The sequence below is a fragment of the Lontra canadensis genome, unplaced genomic scaffold (genome assembly GCF_010015895.1).
Source record: "Lontra canadensis isolate GAN:19392208 unplaced genomic scaffold, GSC_riverotter_1.0 scaffold117, whole genome shotgun sequence".
NCBI classification, from domain to species: Eukaryota; Metazoa; Chordata; class Mammalia; order Carnivora; family Mustelidae; genus Lontra; species Lontra canadensis.
The window spans coordinates 688,519-704,640 of NW_022631111.1; the positions used below are offsets into that span (position 1 = coordinate 688,519).

At 45.1% G+C, this 16,122-nt stretch overlaps 1 protein-coding gene across 4 annotated transcripts in view; it reads right to left on the minus strand.

Annotated features, from left to right (window-relative positions):
- CCDC93 (coiled-coil domain containing 93) overlaps positions 1–16,122 on the minus strand; it is an 86,130-nt gene that overhangs the window by 40,262 nt on the left and 29,746 nt on the right. For 3 of the 4 annotated variants that reach the window (XR_004380687.1, XM_032840923.1, XM_032840918.1), the window contains exons 8-11: positions 8,217–8,253; positions 5,101–5,193; positions 4,760–4,810; positions 3,820–3,906 (exon numbers count right to left, since the gene is read on the minus strand). Coding sequence is in view for 3 of the 4 variants with exons in the window: in XM_032840923.1 (XP_032696814.1) it covers positions 3,820–3,906; positions 4,760–4,810; positions 5,101–5,193; positions 8,217–8,253 (268 nt within the window). In the remaining variant the exon portion in view is untranslated. The remainder of the gene's footprint in view (positions 1–3,819; positions 3,907–4,759; positions 4,811–5,100; positions 5,194–8,216; positions 8,254–16,122) is intronic. The other variant, XM_032840919.1, reaches the window with a different exon arrangement.

Here is a 16,122-nt window from a genome sequence, read left to right on the forward strand (position 1 = left end):
AGTGTGTGTTGTTTTAAGCTACCACCTTTGTTGTAATACTGATGTGTAGCAGTAGATAACTAAATGTATGAATAAGCAGAGGAGAAGTAAAGCAGCCTCTGGCATCTGAGAGCCAACCTGGCCTTCTCGGCAAGACCTCGATGTTGCTGGGAGCTGCCCTGCACAACCTAGGTCTTGGTGCTTAACATAGGTAATTCTAAAGAATGTCAACATCACACAATGTCTTGAAGATGAAGGGAAAGACATGAGCATTCCGTAATCATGTCTGAACATGGACAAAATCTCGTCATTGTTCAAATTGCAAAAATGACCAAACATCCCCCTATGCTGGCTAATAATAGTACACAGCTTTAACCTTGATTCATTACCTCATCTTTTTAATTTTTTTCATTCCCCCATCTTATTAAATTTATTTAGACACTCATTTATAGGATCGTCCTCCCTTAAAACATCCAACAGACAGCAAAGCCCTACTTTCTTGGTCCTTCCCACAAATCACCTAAAACAAGCCAGAATCCCATGGTAAGTCTTTCCTAATGCTTCCTTACTGAGATGTCGCATGGCTGCCCACTCGTGCAGTCTCCCCCACCAGCACCAGCAATAAACCCGGCTGTTCAGCGACAACTGTGTTCCTCATGCTCTCTGGTGGGAGGCCACTGATAAAACAGGAGCAAACAATAAAGCTAACAACTACAACAAAGCCAAACATAACTTCACCATGGAACTTGCATAAAATTAGAGGAGTATAAACCAATAAAGTAAGAAAGAGTCCATCAACAGTTTAAATTAGATAAAAACCACAAAAATACGATAAGCTATCTCCCAGTAAGTATAAAAAATTATGAATAAATGGTATTAGGAGAGTGGATAGGAGGAGGAAAATCGGCATGAATCCCATTTTAGAATAAATAAAAGTGAACTCCACATAAGTTAAAGAATTAAACATCATCAGTAAAAGATGAACTGAAATGTAATGGATTACTTATTGGATCCATGGAAAGATGATGACCCTGTCACCTGGAAACAATAATAAAAAGATCCATGGATTTACGTACAAATTCCTTGTTTATAATGAAAGGCAATCCAAAAAATAAAAGAACACTGGGTGTTATATGCAACTAATGAATCACTGAACACTACATTAAAACTAATGATGTACTGTATGGTGGCTAACTTACTGTATATTAAAAAAAAAAAGAACAGCCAAGAAATACTTTAGTGATGAAATATATAAATCTAGAATATAGACTGTATTCAAATTTATATGAAAAATATCACATATCCAAAAGATAAATGAGTACAGGTAATAACAATTTATATAGTACAAAATAGAGCAAACAAAAACATGGAACCATGGCCCATCCTCTCGGGTGCAAAGAGGTACTACTAAAGTAGCAAGTTAGACAAATGAAAAAAAAATGAACAAAGCTGGAAATGTGGGGCCATGGTGAAGCCCCTTTATCACTGACAGTATTTTATGTTGTTACAACTTATTTGTAAAGCAACAAAGAGAGATAACCCAACACCCAACTCCTAAAAAAAACCTCTTAGTAGAAACTATCTGCTCAGTTTACGACAGCATTATCCACAGTGGCAGACACAGACAACTGAAAAGTCGAACAGAGAAATGTCTGAGGAAATGGGCTGTATTAACACATGGATTATCTAGTATTCAAATAAGTGCAAAGGCTAGAAACATATAAAATGTTTAGGATTCGACATGACAAAAAAAAAATGCAGACTATAAAAAAGCAAATGAAGGTGAGTATCAGCTAAAAGCTCTCACGTGCCAGACACTATTTAGGTATTTAGTCACATTTCACTTAATCTTCACAAAATCCTGACAGCGAAGTAGTATTATCTCCATTTTACATAGGGAGATAGGAGGACAAAGAGGGGTTAAATAAATTGGTCAAGGTCATACAGCTGGGACGTAGAGGAGACAGATATGAACCAAGACATGACTTCAAATGCTGTCTTTTTAACTGTACCACCCTACCTCTTGATGCCCTACCTGATGGCTGCAACTAGGAACCACCATGGAGATGTGGGACCAACCCTGGAGGGTAATATGCAAATGTGAGATGACTCTGATATGGGAATAAGATTAGTAGGATATAATTTAAAAAAGCATTACCTTTAACGCTGTATGATCTACATACATAATGCAAAAAAACACAATCAAGTGGTGAACCCTGAACCTCTAATTCTTCATGAGCAGTTTAATCACCTATGTCCTTGGAAAGACACTGGTTCCAAACTGCTTCCGATGTCACTCCTTTCTGGCAGAATGGAATGTAGGTAGAGACTGTAGTCACTGGTCATGGGTACAGATCACAGTACAAGGGTGAGGAGGGAAAAGTTCAGGGGATAACAGACCTAAAAGGAGACATGGACATGCAGAGCTGACTGGGGAAAGAGGTAAGCTTCAGGACTCCCAGGCAAGGAGAGGCATACGACCAACAAAGGAGGGTCAGCCTGCTTGGTTTCCTTCTTAAAATAATCTGAGCTCTTATCCACCGGCAGTGGGTGAGTATGAAGACAAAAGTCAGGGCCCCTGCAGTGAGTACCCCATCTTCTAGTTGTCTTTTTTAAAAAACTGGATTCAGCAATGCTATGTGGCAACATAAAGGCAAGTGCCATCCAATTGTGTGCTGACCACCAATCAAGAAACTTCCTTTTTGGGGCAATGTATAAATCGTTCTCCTCAATTACACTTTCAAGGCTTTTAAGCTGATCTGTAACTTTAAGGATTATCTAAGTCCTTTTCCAGTCAAATCTCTGAGGACACTTTGACTACTGTCATCTTTCCTCAGTGGCAGACTGAATCAGAGGACACTTTGGACTCCATGAAAGTTGGATTAGAAAACCCATATTAAGAAGCACTGACTTGGCGGGTAGCGGGTAGGGGAAACATGAGAATCACACCCCCGGACTTTCTAAGCCATTTTACTCATTTTATTGCTCAAAGACCTCTCATTGGTGGGAGGTGACCCTCTGCTGTGTTTACAGAAGGTCCTAACTCTCAGTTTCAGGAGACATCCCTTCCCCAAGTACATCATCTGTGCAAAATCACCTGAGAAGAATATTGCACGGAGGGCTGGAGCAGAACTAATTTGTCGTCAAGGCTTCTGAGACAGGGAAAGCAAAGCTGGATGCTTTAATACACATCAACGTTTTAGGGGGATGGACTTGAGTATGGCCGGGAAAGGAAGGATGTGAAACAATGCCCTGTAAATCTGATTTCACCAATACTACATCTCAGCCGGACCAGAATCAGTTATGTGCAAAATGATTAATCACCATCTCCCTGAAATAGTCAAGGTCCTGCTGCCTATTCTTAGGATAGAAAAAAATCTAACACTGAAATATAGCTTTCAGGCTTTAGCTCATTCTATACCCTTTTAATAAAGTGGAACAAAAAATTTTGCCTTGGGCTTGGCTGAGTTATGGGGTTTGTCTCCTAAGTGGCAAAAGCTTATTCTTCGACCCAATCACCAAACTGAGCCCGAGTTATAAGAAGCCTGGTAGAGAAGGAAAAATGCCTATGCTATACCTCGGACGTCAATTTATCAGATGTGATCCTTGCTCTGAGAAACAGGTTTTCTCTTTATATGTATAGAAAAATAGGCACTGCAGAAGAAAATTAACTGAGCTAATGGACAAATGCTGATGGCTTTGCATGGCGTGCATGTTTCCAACAAATGTCGCTGGTGAATTACAACGTGACTCCATCAATGATATGGAAGGGTATAGGGACACAGGAGAGATCCTGGGGGCATGACCTGAGGCTAAGACTCCAGCCGGGCCCCCACATACCTTCTCTGCGTACTCGGACACGATCTGCTTGATCTCGGCGGAGCAGAGTCCCACGATCTGGCCTACGGAGCTGGCAGTGAGGCGGCTCTGCAGTCACAGGGAAGGGGGTTTCTTAAGGCCATGCCTTGTCTTTCACAGAACTGGAAATCTGAATGCTCTGAGTCGTATAGCAAAAACAGATAATACTCCCAGGGAGGAGGGGGAATACTCTGGGCTTTGTTTAGGTATCTATCAACAAGGAAAGAGGAAAACAAGCCTTGGGCAAATGGTAAGCCATCTCTCTATCATGTGAGTCATTCAGGTGATTGTGCCAGATTCTTCCTGGTCCCTGGGTATCCCTGGGAAATCATTCTTTACCCCAAATACCCCATTCAGGGTCTCTTCCTGAGCAGAGGAACCTGGAAGTCTTAGAACTGAGGGGGGAAAAAAAATACACATGGGACAGAAACAGGAATCTTAGAGCTCTCCAAATACCTCATTACTGCCACAGGCTTTTCCTGCCCTAAAAAGGAGGGATCCTTTCAAAGCCCTTGGTTAAACCTTTTGGACAGGCCCTGAGGTCTGGAAAGACCAATGAAAAATGTGGTGTTGTATTTTCTAAGCAGATGGAGTGGGAAGGACGAGGGTTCTTCTGGCATGGGTGGTTGTGGAGAGGCAGGGCTGAACCACGGCTCCTCTACAGAGGTCCTTGTGATGCCATCCCAGCAGGGACATCCCACTCTCACAGATCTTACAGATCCCCAGAGGTTTCCATGGACGGCAACACTACGCACTGGGAGAAAGCTTCCTAAAAGACCCTAAGGAAAGAGGAAGCACTGACTGCTAAAAAGACAGGGCTCTGATGAAGGGGGTCCCTCTAGGAGGAGGCCCCCTGGAGTAGCACAGGGCGGTTCCACATCCCCACCTCCACATGGCGCCAACTACACAATGCCCCCCTCACCTCCTCATTCGCCATGGCGGTCATCTTGGTCATCAACGACTGGATACGCTGCTGGAAGAAGAATGGAGAGAAGTAGCAATGAGTGGACCCCAGTACGTAAGGCTTCTGTGACGGGTCTACACAGACCTTTGTGGTGCAATCCAAGGTTATTTACTTGTTCTCTCTAGTGAGGCTCATGGGGGAAGGGGTGAGGAAAGGAAACTGGAAAGGGTACGAGAGACCAGCTAACAGCAGTGGGGTGTGGGAGGCAGCTGGCTGTTTTGCAAAGCTGGGGATGAAGGGACAATTTCTCCCCAGATGACTGAAACAGAAACCCCAGGGGACCTACACGGGTCACACACCTCTTCAGCAGCTTGAAGCTCATCTTCCTCATGGGCATCAGCTTTTTCTGCAGCCGACAGCCCTGCGGGAAGGACCGTCTTCTTGTCCTCGGCCTGGAAGGGAAGATGCAAAAATAGCTGGGCCCTGGAGATGAAGACTCAGTGGAGAAAGGATGACAACGCAAAGGGGCACAGATCTGTGAAGGACAATATGCAGATCTGGAAAGGTGAACCAGTCCCTGCCAAAGAGTGGGGAATCCAGAGACCTGAGCTTCCAGTCCTACCACAGACTGAGCAGGTCAAGGTCCGGGCTTTGACCCGGCCTCACTCCATTGCTGTACTGCTTGCTGGTTCAATGCCTATCAGGTCGCATGCATTTGCCAGACTCCTCCTTTGACTGGGTCTCCTCCCTGCCGTAACCCCTTCAAGAGCAAATCACTGCCTAACAGAGTGTGTTTTTCAAACGGCCACTTGAGACCCACTGGGGGACATGCAAGTCCTTTAGCAGGTATGGCCAACATCTATAGACATTACACAAAAATAAGAGAACAGGACACATTAAAGTGCTTTACACATAGTAAAGGGTTAGGCACTGCTCTGTGAAACCTTTATTTTGGAGCTGTCTGTGTGTGTACTGAATCATGATGAAAAATAGAATTCTTACTGCTAAGAGTAGCCAACAAAGTTTAAAAACCACTGGCCTGAAGGATAAAAATCGAATTACTTCACCTGGTGATCTAGCTTCTGGCTCTGGACCCAGCCTCAGGCTCTAAATATACCCACCGCCATGCTCAAGACACCTGCATGACCTGCGGCTTCTCAAAACTGCACTGCAAGTCTAGAGAGCTTGCTCTTTTAGTTCCATGTTCGCCACCTGCCAGCAGGGCGACTGCAGGCTTACCTTCTCTGGATATCAGGGTCCTCTTGGATTGAAAAAGAGAACTGGCAGTCTCAGGCTGCCTTAGACCAACCCAATTCTAGAAGGCTTTTCTATAACCTGCCTGTAACTGACCCCAGGGAACACCGTGAGCTCCTAACTGCGGGGGATATAGGTATCCCCTGCTTTCGAAAACTCATGTTAGGCCACTTTGCTTTTACAAAAGACCCCTATTAGTAACTGTTGTTGCTGACCGAAAGAAATCTGAAAAGGATTTTCGCTTTTACAAAAAAAGGTGAAAGCAAAAACAGTTTTCGGCGTTCATTTAGCTGTGAGCCATTAGGAGGGAGTGTGTAACCTGGGCAGTGAAAGCGGGCTGCTGAGCTCCTTCCCTGGGAACAACATTCAGCATCTCAGCATCAAGCTGCAAGAACTTCAAACTGTATCCAAGCATCTGTGCTTTGTCTCAATTTATTTTGTGTGTCTGTTGGCAAGGCTTGTATCAGAAAAGCCTAAGACTTAACTTTTTGGATCTAGGAATGCTCACAAATTTTTTCATATAAACTGATGGCAATTGCTTCTTTGCTTTATACCATTTTGACTTATAAAAGGCTTTACAGCTACTCTATTCTGGGATAGTAGAGGAAACCTGTATCTGTATTTGTAGACAAGCCCAAAGTGAATACCATTTAATGGGCATCGCATAACTTTTCCAACCATAATTAATACACCCAATAACTATATGCACAGACATTCTTTTCAGACTAAATTACATGCCAAATTGAACGTACACATCAAATTCTTATTATGTATCAGATGCCACCTGACATACACAAATCCAGAAAACCCTTGCTTTGGAGGAAATGACTAGTTAAAAATAAAAATACAACAGTTGCAAAATTAAATAATGAGAAGACTGAAAATGAAGGTAACCTACTCAATGACTGGCTGCCCTGAACTACCACTGCCCCTGATAAAACAGCTCATGCTTATTCAGTATCTCCTGCGTGATGAGTCATTCTCCCCACCAACGCTGTGAGGGGGTACAGTGACCGCCCCTCCTTCACAGATGCCGTGAACTGAGGCACAGTGAGTAAGTACACTGTCCGAAGTCATACAGAGACGGGATCTGAAACCAGCCAGCCTGCCTTCGGCACACACGCTCCTAGCCACTCTCCGTGCCCTCTGCTGACTGAGACAGCAATCACCACATAACGCAGGAGGCTGAGAGCCAGGCAGGCCTCCTGGAAGAATCGGGGTTCTGGACAGAGGTGGGGTGGCAGGAGAACAGAGCCGAGAGAGGAAGTGTCCTATGCAAGGAACTCTTGGGTGTTTGATGGGGAATGAGTGAAAAAAAGAGTACCCATGGATCTCAAACTATAGGACTCTGCTTTTTAAGAGCCAACAACAACTTTAGTCAGCATTCCATTATTTAAAAGGCAGTGGTTAAGAGCACAGGCTTTGCTGTCCCACAGACCTGGGTTCAGATTCTTATTACTTCCCTTGAGGGGCCTGCGTGATTGTGGACAAATCCCAGAGCCTCTCTGAGCCTCACAGCTTTCTGACCTCAGCTTTTCTGAAAAAAGGTAGTGTCTTCCTCACTGAGTTGCTCAGGGAAGTAAATGAAGAAAGGACATGCAGAGCCCTGCAAAAAGGCGCTCAGACACAGTACGGGGTCTGGCACTGTAAGATGCACATGCCTGCCCTGCAGCTGATGGCCAAGGCTCGTTAGTAAACACATACATTATGGGAGGTTTCTGAGACTGCCGTGTGAAGTTAGAACTCCCACCTCAACCTCCCTGAGTTCTCCACACTAGGCTGTCTTAGGGCAGGCCTGCAACATGGGGCTGTGTTCTACATCACTGGCAGCACCCTGCTCACACCTGTCTAGGGTCTCCCTCCTCCAGCAGGGAGTGCCCAGGGCCCTGCAGCACGCTTCATCTTCACACCTCTGGAGTTAGGAGAGCCCAGCTGGTTGTCTCTGGGGCCATGACTTCTAGCCCTTCCATGAGGCTGCTGCTTCAGCTCCCTGGCCCATGAGGGTGGCAGTGCGCAGCTAGTACGAGGGAGATGCAGTGGCCCCAGGCAGCTGCCACATCCCCACCGACCCGGGTTGCCCAGGAACGGGAGCCCGGGTCACTGCGGAGCCGCAACCCCCCATTCTTGCTAAGCCCAGAGCCCATCAGCATCAGACAGAGGCAAAGGGGAGGGGCACTTCCATCTCTCCAATGTTCTCTCCCATTATCTATGCTTTTCTTACCTTCTCTGTTTTGCTCTGGCGGCTAAATCCATATCTCCTGCAGGCCACAAAAAAGGGAAGTTCAATTACTATTCGAAAATCACACCAATGTGGTCAAATGCATTTTGGTTGGATTTTTATATGAAAAGCACCAAAGAAAATTTAAGCCTTATGGTAACTGGAGAAAATGTTTTAAGTGCCAAACCACAGACATAGTCCACTGTTTTTGAATGAAGGGCCAGCCATTCTACTTTCCACGCGAACACTATGAACGGGGGCTCTAGAAGGGAACACAGTGCAATGTTCTTTTTTAAGTGCAGCCATTACTCCCTGAATCAGGAGCTGTATTTCAGGCCCAAAGTTTAAGCTAAAAGCCTTAAGACCTTCTGTATAAACAAATGCGAGTGTGTTTGCTCGGGGTAAGGATGCTCCCTAATGGTTCCATTCAGAACCTGGAGTCTGGCATATTTTTCAGTCTCCAACGTCGCCCAAGCATGATGCCAACAATGTTACGTGTTCACTTTAGGCAACCTTAAATTCAAAGAAACTCACAAAAGCACTTTAGTTTAAATTAGTTTATTTTTAGGTTCTTTTTTTTTTTTTTTAAAGCAAGTATAGCAATATGCAAACCATTCAACCTGAAACAGAAAGCATGATGCAAAACACCACACCTCACTTACCTTCAAGCAGTTTCTAAAGAGATAAAGGTACATGCAGCCATTTAAGAAAAGCAAAGGAAGGATGCCTGCTCCGCCTTTGCTCAGGCTGGGCCTCACTGGCTGGGGTGGTGCACTGGCCTCCAGGCTCACCGCACTCCCACTCCTCCTCACTCCCTCTCTGGCTCCCCAGCAGCCTCATCTGCACACGTCAATGGCAGGCCTCTTCCCTCCGGGGCACCTTCGCTAGGGCTTCCCTTCTGCAGCTCTGCCTAGCAACCCCTTAGCTTCACCTTCTCACCTGCCATGTTCCCATGTGGTCCCTGCCTGGCAGACCGCTGTGCACACATGGGCTGTTCTCCTGCTTTCCATTCGCGCCCACACCTCCGCTCTCAAGCCCCCTCCTCTCTGAAGCATGGCCCACGAAGGACAGTCTGCCTGGGCCAATCCACCCCACCTCTGTTGTGCCCTGTCCCCCCGCCCCCCGCCTCTGACGGCAAGCACGTCCAACAGTCTGTGTGCCTGTCTGTACCCTCTTCCCGGAGGGCATGGGAGCTCCTTTTACATTTTGTATTTCCAGTGCACGCTGAACAAATAAACTGAACAGAAGTGGAAGAACATGCGGGAATCCAGAAGCCAAAACATCACCCGGCCTTGGGGGAGGCTGTCATATAACTGGAGAAACCCCAGAGTTCCAGCTGGGCACAGTGTGCCCCTTCATTTGGCATAAATGTACAGACAAGTGCAGCTGACTAAAGGTAAATTCGGAGTGTCCACACAGTTTCTGAAAGGCCCTGAGGCAGATTCTGTGCATTCATTTCACAATGTCTGAGGCAACTCCCTATACTGCAGAGGTTGGGAAACAAAAGACTCTAGTTTCTTTTTCTTTCTTTTTTTTTTTAAGTGGGCAGAGGGAGAGAGAGACTCTCAAGCTGGCTCCACACTGAGTGTGGAGCCCAAGACAGGGCTCGATTTCATAACCCTGAGATCATGACCTGCACCGAAATCATGAGCCAGACGCTTAGCGGACTGAGCCAGCCAGGAGCTCCCAGAAACTCTAGTTTCTACACTGGAGTGCAACCAGGGCTGCGAATGCTACCCTGAGCTCCAGCAATCAGGGGCACTTCCCGGCCATGTGAATGAGCAGCAGCCAGCTGAGGAGAGAGGTATGCTGTGCTGTGTGGGTCACAGAGGTAACCTGGTTCTGGGGCCAGCAGCTGTGGCAGTGGCATCCTGATTCCGGCTGAAGTGGCGTGGTTTCTTTGTGAGTAGCCATGATGCTGGCATCCCAACCCCTTAGGCCACTAGCTAGCTTCCTCACGGTGGAGGCAGAAGCAGCATCCTTGCCCGGTTCTGATGTGCTGCTTGGGCAGGGACCCCACCCAGTTTGGATCCCACCTCTCAAAAGTTCCCAAGGATCCATGGAGTCAACCCCTTCTGCTGGAACTAGCTGGAGGGTTTGTGTTCTCACCCAGCGATCCCTGACCAATAGAGGATCTCACCACAGTTCCCCATGCCTAGAAGTAACCTTGTACCTTGGGTGTCCTTGGTCTAGTCTGTGGAGACCATTAGGGCAGACGACATACCCTCAGACAGAGAGGCCTCATCTAAGGAGCCAGAACTTTTTGGATTTTCCAAATAAAGCAGTAAGCAACTCAATGTGAGTGACTCAGTTCCTGCCTCTTCTACTCCTTCGTAAAGACAGAGGTTTTGGGAAGAAGCTTCTGACCGCCCAACGGCCTGGGTTAGGCACCAGTGTGCTCATCCCAAGGGCTACAATAATTACATCTGATCCTACAAATCTGTCTATTGCACTCCTGGAAGGAGTACTTCACTCATTTTTTTTTAAATAGTTTTTTAAACTGAGATATGATTCGTATCACATAAAATTTACCATTCGAAACTATACACTTCAGTGGTCTTTTAGCGGATTCACTATTTGTGCAACCATCACCACTATGTAATTCCAGAATAGTTCCATCACTCCAGAAAGAAACTCCATAGCTATCAGAAGCTCATCTCAAATCCCATTAATTGATTTTCCGTCTTGAGGGATTCACCTGTTCTGGACATATCATATACACAGAACCTTGGGTGGCCTTCTGTGACTGGCTTCTTCACTCAGCGTGGTTCAGACAGCTCCACTGACTTTTGTATCCCCAGCACCTAGAACAGTGCCTGGCACATAGTAGGTACTCAGTCAATGGATGCTGAATGAGTAGAGTCCAGCTGATTTTTCTAAAACTCTCCTTCTCCATGTGACATGGTGACAAGGCTTCCAGGACAAAGAGCTGTCCTCGGTTGCCTATTAATGCCTGCCTCATTACGTTCACTGGCCAAGATGTCTCTGGGAGACTTCCATGTTGTTTGAGCTTCACCAGGAGAACATGTATCCCTGTCTGGCCTAGCATCCCTCACAAAGAACAAGGGGATGCTTCACCTTCTTTCTGCTACAAGCATTTACTTCACTTTTATCTTTCACAGGTGTGCTGCTCTGCCCTCCCAACTCCCTCTCCTCTTGCCCTGTCTGCCCTGCCCCTTCCTCACAAAGGCCAGTCCGGGATCGGTGCTACCAGATGCTTTAATTTGTTCCCACCTTTCCCTGTGTTAGCTCTGAGCCACCAGCCCCGCTGATGTCCTACCCTGTCAGCACCAACAGAACTCTGGCCTCTCACCGCCCACTTTACCTCCTCACTTCCTACACCTCACACTTGATCTTTAACATCAAGAACATCTTCTAGAACAGCCTAGTCTAAAAAAAATGGAATGAGAGCCAAATAGATAACGTTAAATTAGTAGGTTCACATATTCAAATTACTTTAAACTTAAACTTTTCCCAATAACTAAATCAAGTATGAGTCTTTAAATGTAACTTAATTAAAATTAAAATTCTGTTCTTGAGTCACACTGGTCAAACTTCAAGTACTCAACAGCCACATATGGCTAATACTACAGCACTGGACATCACAGTTCTAGAAAACAAACTAACCTTCAAAAACAAGTGCTGCAGGGCAAATTAAGTCTGGTATCAAACTATCTGAAATCCTGAACAAAACAGGGGCATAAAAAAGCCCTGAATTGGGGGTAGGGGGTAGGGATAGGGTGGATGCTTTACGGACATTGGGGAGGGTATGTGTTATGTGAGTGCTGTGAATTGTGTAAGCCTGATGATTTACAGACCTGTACCTCTGGGGCAAATAATACATTATATTTTAATAAAAATAATTTAAAAAAACACACTAAATTGTAGGTATTTAACAAGTGTAACTGGATGAGTTTTGACATACATATGTACATCTGTGAACTTAGATTTCTTTTAACTCACGTACTGCTTTTATATATACAAAAAAAACAAAACTCAACTAAATAAAGCTCCAGTGTTCCTAAAACACAACACAACAAAACAAAACGCAACGCCCTAAACAGTAAGGACTGTGGACCCCGTTCTCCGTTCATTCCACAAGCATGTACGAGATACCTTCCATGAGCACGTCACAGGCCTTGCCATCACAGAGGATACAAACAGGTTGGGAGAGTCATGTCATATTTCATTTACTAAGGAACAGAATGACTTCAAAGCAACTAAAATTAGGCCTCAAATAGTGTGGAAAAGGCTAATGCTAGGATTCTAGTGGTTATGTTTCAAAATTCTACCTCCAGGTTGTTGGAGAGAGTCACAGGCCCAAGGTACAGTCACTTGCTGCTGTGACAGCAAACCGAGACAGAGTTTCAACCCCTCCAGGAGTGGAATTTCAAGTCAAACTATCTAGAATTTTTTGGACAGAGGTAATCTGTCATAAGGGCCCTCTCCATCCTCCAAAGGAAGATGAGGTAATCACCTAAAAAGACTCCTTTTCTTCTCCCTAAAGGAAGGTGACCTTGACTGAAACAATCCTTTGTTTTCTTTTGCTAGTAACTTCTTACCCTATCCTCCTTCCTATAAAAACCTACTGTTTTGTACAGCTCATGGAAGCTCATTTCTACTTGCTTCATAGGAGGCTGCTGGGTTCATGAATCACTTAATAAAGCCAATTAGATCTTCAAATGTACTTGGCTGAGACTTGGGCTTTAACAAAGTCAAATATACTGCACATAAAATGCATTTCCCCACAGCGGCAGTTCTACAGCACAGGTAGGTGTTTTAATTTAGCTCCTAAAAGCTGACTGGACACATTAAAAACTGAAATAGTATAAAATTGCAATTTTGTTGAAGTCTAAAATCAAAACTGTGAGTCTTGTTTTTCCAATATCATAACACTTAAACAAATCTATCCAAACATGAACAGGCATACACAGTCCTTAAGGCCTTCAGCATGGCTGACAGGACTCAAAGTCCAACTTCATTTCAGCAAATAAGTCAAAAAGGTGAAAGAAGCTGAACACTGACCTCAAAGCCAGATGCACTGTGGGCCTAGGCTAATGAATAACCTTCAACCCCAAAGAGTTTCAGACCTTCTTACTCCAGGAGTCAAAATACTTGCCCTCTTATCAAGAGGTGAGATACAGAGGAAACCAGAGGCACAGACAAGAGATGGGGGATGTGGATTCCTAGGTGGTGGGGATGAGCAATTCAGGGGTGCCATGATGTTCACACCAAAGGGAGAGACAGGATGGAAGGTGAATCCCAGGGCCAGTGGAGGCCTCACCTTGCTTGACTGGGGAAGGGAAGGAGGAAGAGTGGGTTAGACCTCTCAGCAGGGGTTCAGGGGGGCTAGTGCTAGGGGTACAGAGTACAGGGACAAGGAGAACTAAAAGAAGAGGCACATTTGAATCTACAGGTCATATTTAAGGGCATTTGAGAACTGAAAACTGTTGCTACTGCTGACAGAGCTTAGCAGTTGACATTCACTGTTTTCTGCACCGGACAAACTTCTCAGAATTCTTCACATGTGTATTATTATGTAATCCTCATTTAACGGGCAAGACCATTTGTCTAGGGGACAGTACTGACCAAACCCTGAGGAGAAAGTCTGATGGCCAGAAAGGAGGGGAGTGCTTTCCCAAGAAGGGGGAATGAAATGCATACTTGGTGGAGCTTTAAGTTTTGTCCAATTTGTTCTGTCAGTTTTAATGACCACTCGCTTCTTGTTCAGTGTCAGACCAAACAATAAAGACTGGGCCTGTCTTCCTAAAACCAGAGCCAAACTTTCCCTGGAGGCTCAAACAATACTTGTAGCTAATGATAAGAGCACGTTATCAGGGTCCAACACACCTGAGTTCAAGTCCCAGCGTGAGGCTCTTAATAATTCTTAAGAGTAGTTAATAGTTGATGTTGGGCAGGTTACTTCTTAAATTTTCTGAGGCTATCTTGACCATTCTCAAAAAAAGAGAACTGAGGTGACTGAACCATCAGAAGGTCCTAAGTATCCACTTCCCCACCTCTCACAAACTCACCATTACCTCATCAGGAAAGCTAAAAAGAGAAAAATAACCTCTTTCCTAAAAAAAAAAAAAAAAAAAAAAATCCTTCAGCAAACACCCACCCTAAGATCAGAACTCAGCAGAAGGTAGCCTGACCCCACCAACAGGAACCAAGATCGACATTGATACACTCTGCTCTTTCTTACGCTCCAAATTTGAGAGGAGTCACAGAAGAAAACCTGTGCATTGCTCCCTTCCCTAGAGAAAGCCTCACCAGGCTCTGGACCCAAACTGCACCAACCACTCCTGAGGATGGGCACGGACATCCTAAAGTCACCCGGTAATCACATGACAATAATGACTGCCCTCTATGACACATGCCAAAAAGCCAGTTTAAAACTGAGAATCTTAAAAAAAAATAGTGAAATATTGTCAGCCTGGTCTTGGTAAGGCAGACAATTCACCAAATCTTTGACTCCTTTTCATCCCTAGGAGCATCTGAGTATTCCGTGACAATGCCCAAAAAATGGAGGTATGAACAATACAAACTAAGAAAACCATAACACTCCCTGAATATTTTTGGGCTCTGGAACATGTGACACCCAGAGAGGTGGTCTCTCCACCATGGCTCAACTGGGGCAGTATGGCCCCACCTGCCCACCTACAGCTGGGGCTTGGTTGGAAAACTCCATCCCAGGGCCCAGGACTCACAACCCGTCCAGCTGCTCAGGGCCCAATACTCAGAAGGGCCCTATGCTTGGCTGTCTTTGTGGTCCTGAAATTCCTAATAATTAGTCATTGCTAGCAATTCTTAACAAGGGGCTCTGCATTTTCATTTTATCCTGGGCCCCACAAATTATGTAGATGGCTTGGTGGTGCCTGACTCGGAAGAGGAGTTCAATTCACAGCAGCAACTGGGGAGCTGCGAGGAGAAGACATCAGACCTGGCTAAGGGCCAGAACTCACACCTTCCTTCGAATGAAACACACTAGCTTTCACTCTTAGGAAGGACGGACCTGATGCCACACAACTCCCTCCCAAAGAAAAAGGAAGAAAAAAGGTGGCGACTTCTTTGGGAAATGTTTTCCATATGAAAGAGAAGTATTTAAGCCAATGAAGCCGAACTTCTTTCTGGTTCTCTCTAGTGCCTCAGAGTGGGGAAGCCTTCAGATGCTCACACAGGGAGGTGCTGGGGTCAGAGCTGTTAGTTCCAGCCACCGGAGGAGGGCTGGGTTACTAGACAGGGCAACACACAGCAACCACTCTCAGCATAAAGAAAGGAAGCACAAGGAGACATACTCACATCAAGGGATCAGTCACCCTAAGTAGAAAATGCAGGACATCAGTGAAGGTTAATACCCAAGATCAACCAAGAAATTCAATGAGAACAGCACTTCTTTATGTGCTTTTTAAGTAAAAAATGAGAATAAAAGATAACTGGTATTTTAAAAAAAATTACAAAGGTTATTAAGAAATGACAAAATACTTCTAAATTCTTCATCTTCCTGCTCAGGAAAATCCCTCACGGGAAATCAAAATTACTACTCTAACGCTTAAAACTACTGTTAACTGCTTTCGATTCTGTAGTTTACCTGAAGATTTTAACCAATGGCAGGAATATGAAGGGCAGACTACAGCTGGCCTCAGCAAATACCCCAAACACCCCAAGTCCCCAGGAGGGCAGGGCTAGGGCCCACAGTCATACACACATTTCCAAAGGGGATCTGCAAAAACCAGGCTTCCCCCACCCTTGGGAATGCTACCCACAGAAATGTGGGTAAGTCAACCCCAGAGAGGAAAGTCTCCGGTGATGGAAATCTTGGGTGAGAAACAGTAAATTCAATCAGGTAAAAAACAAAAAACACAACCAAATTAATCTCAGTGAAGCAACCTAAATTAGCTTTTCTTTT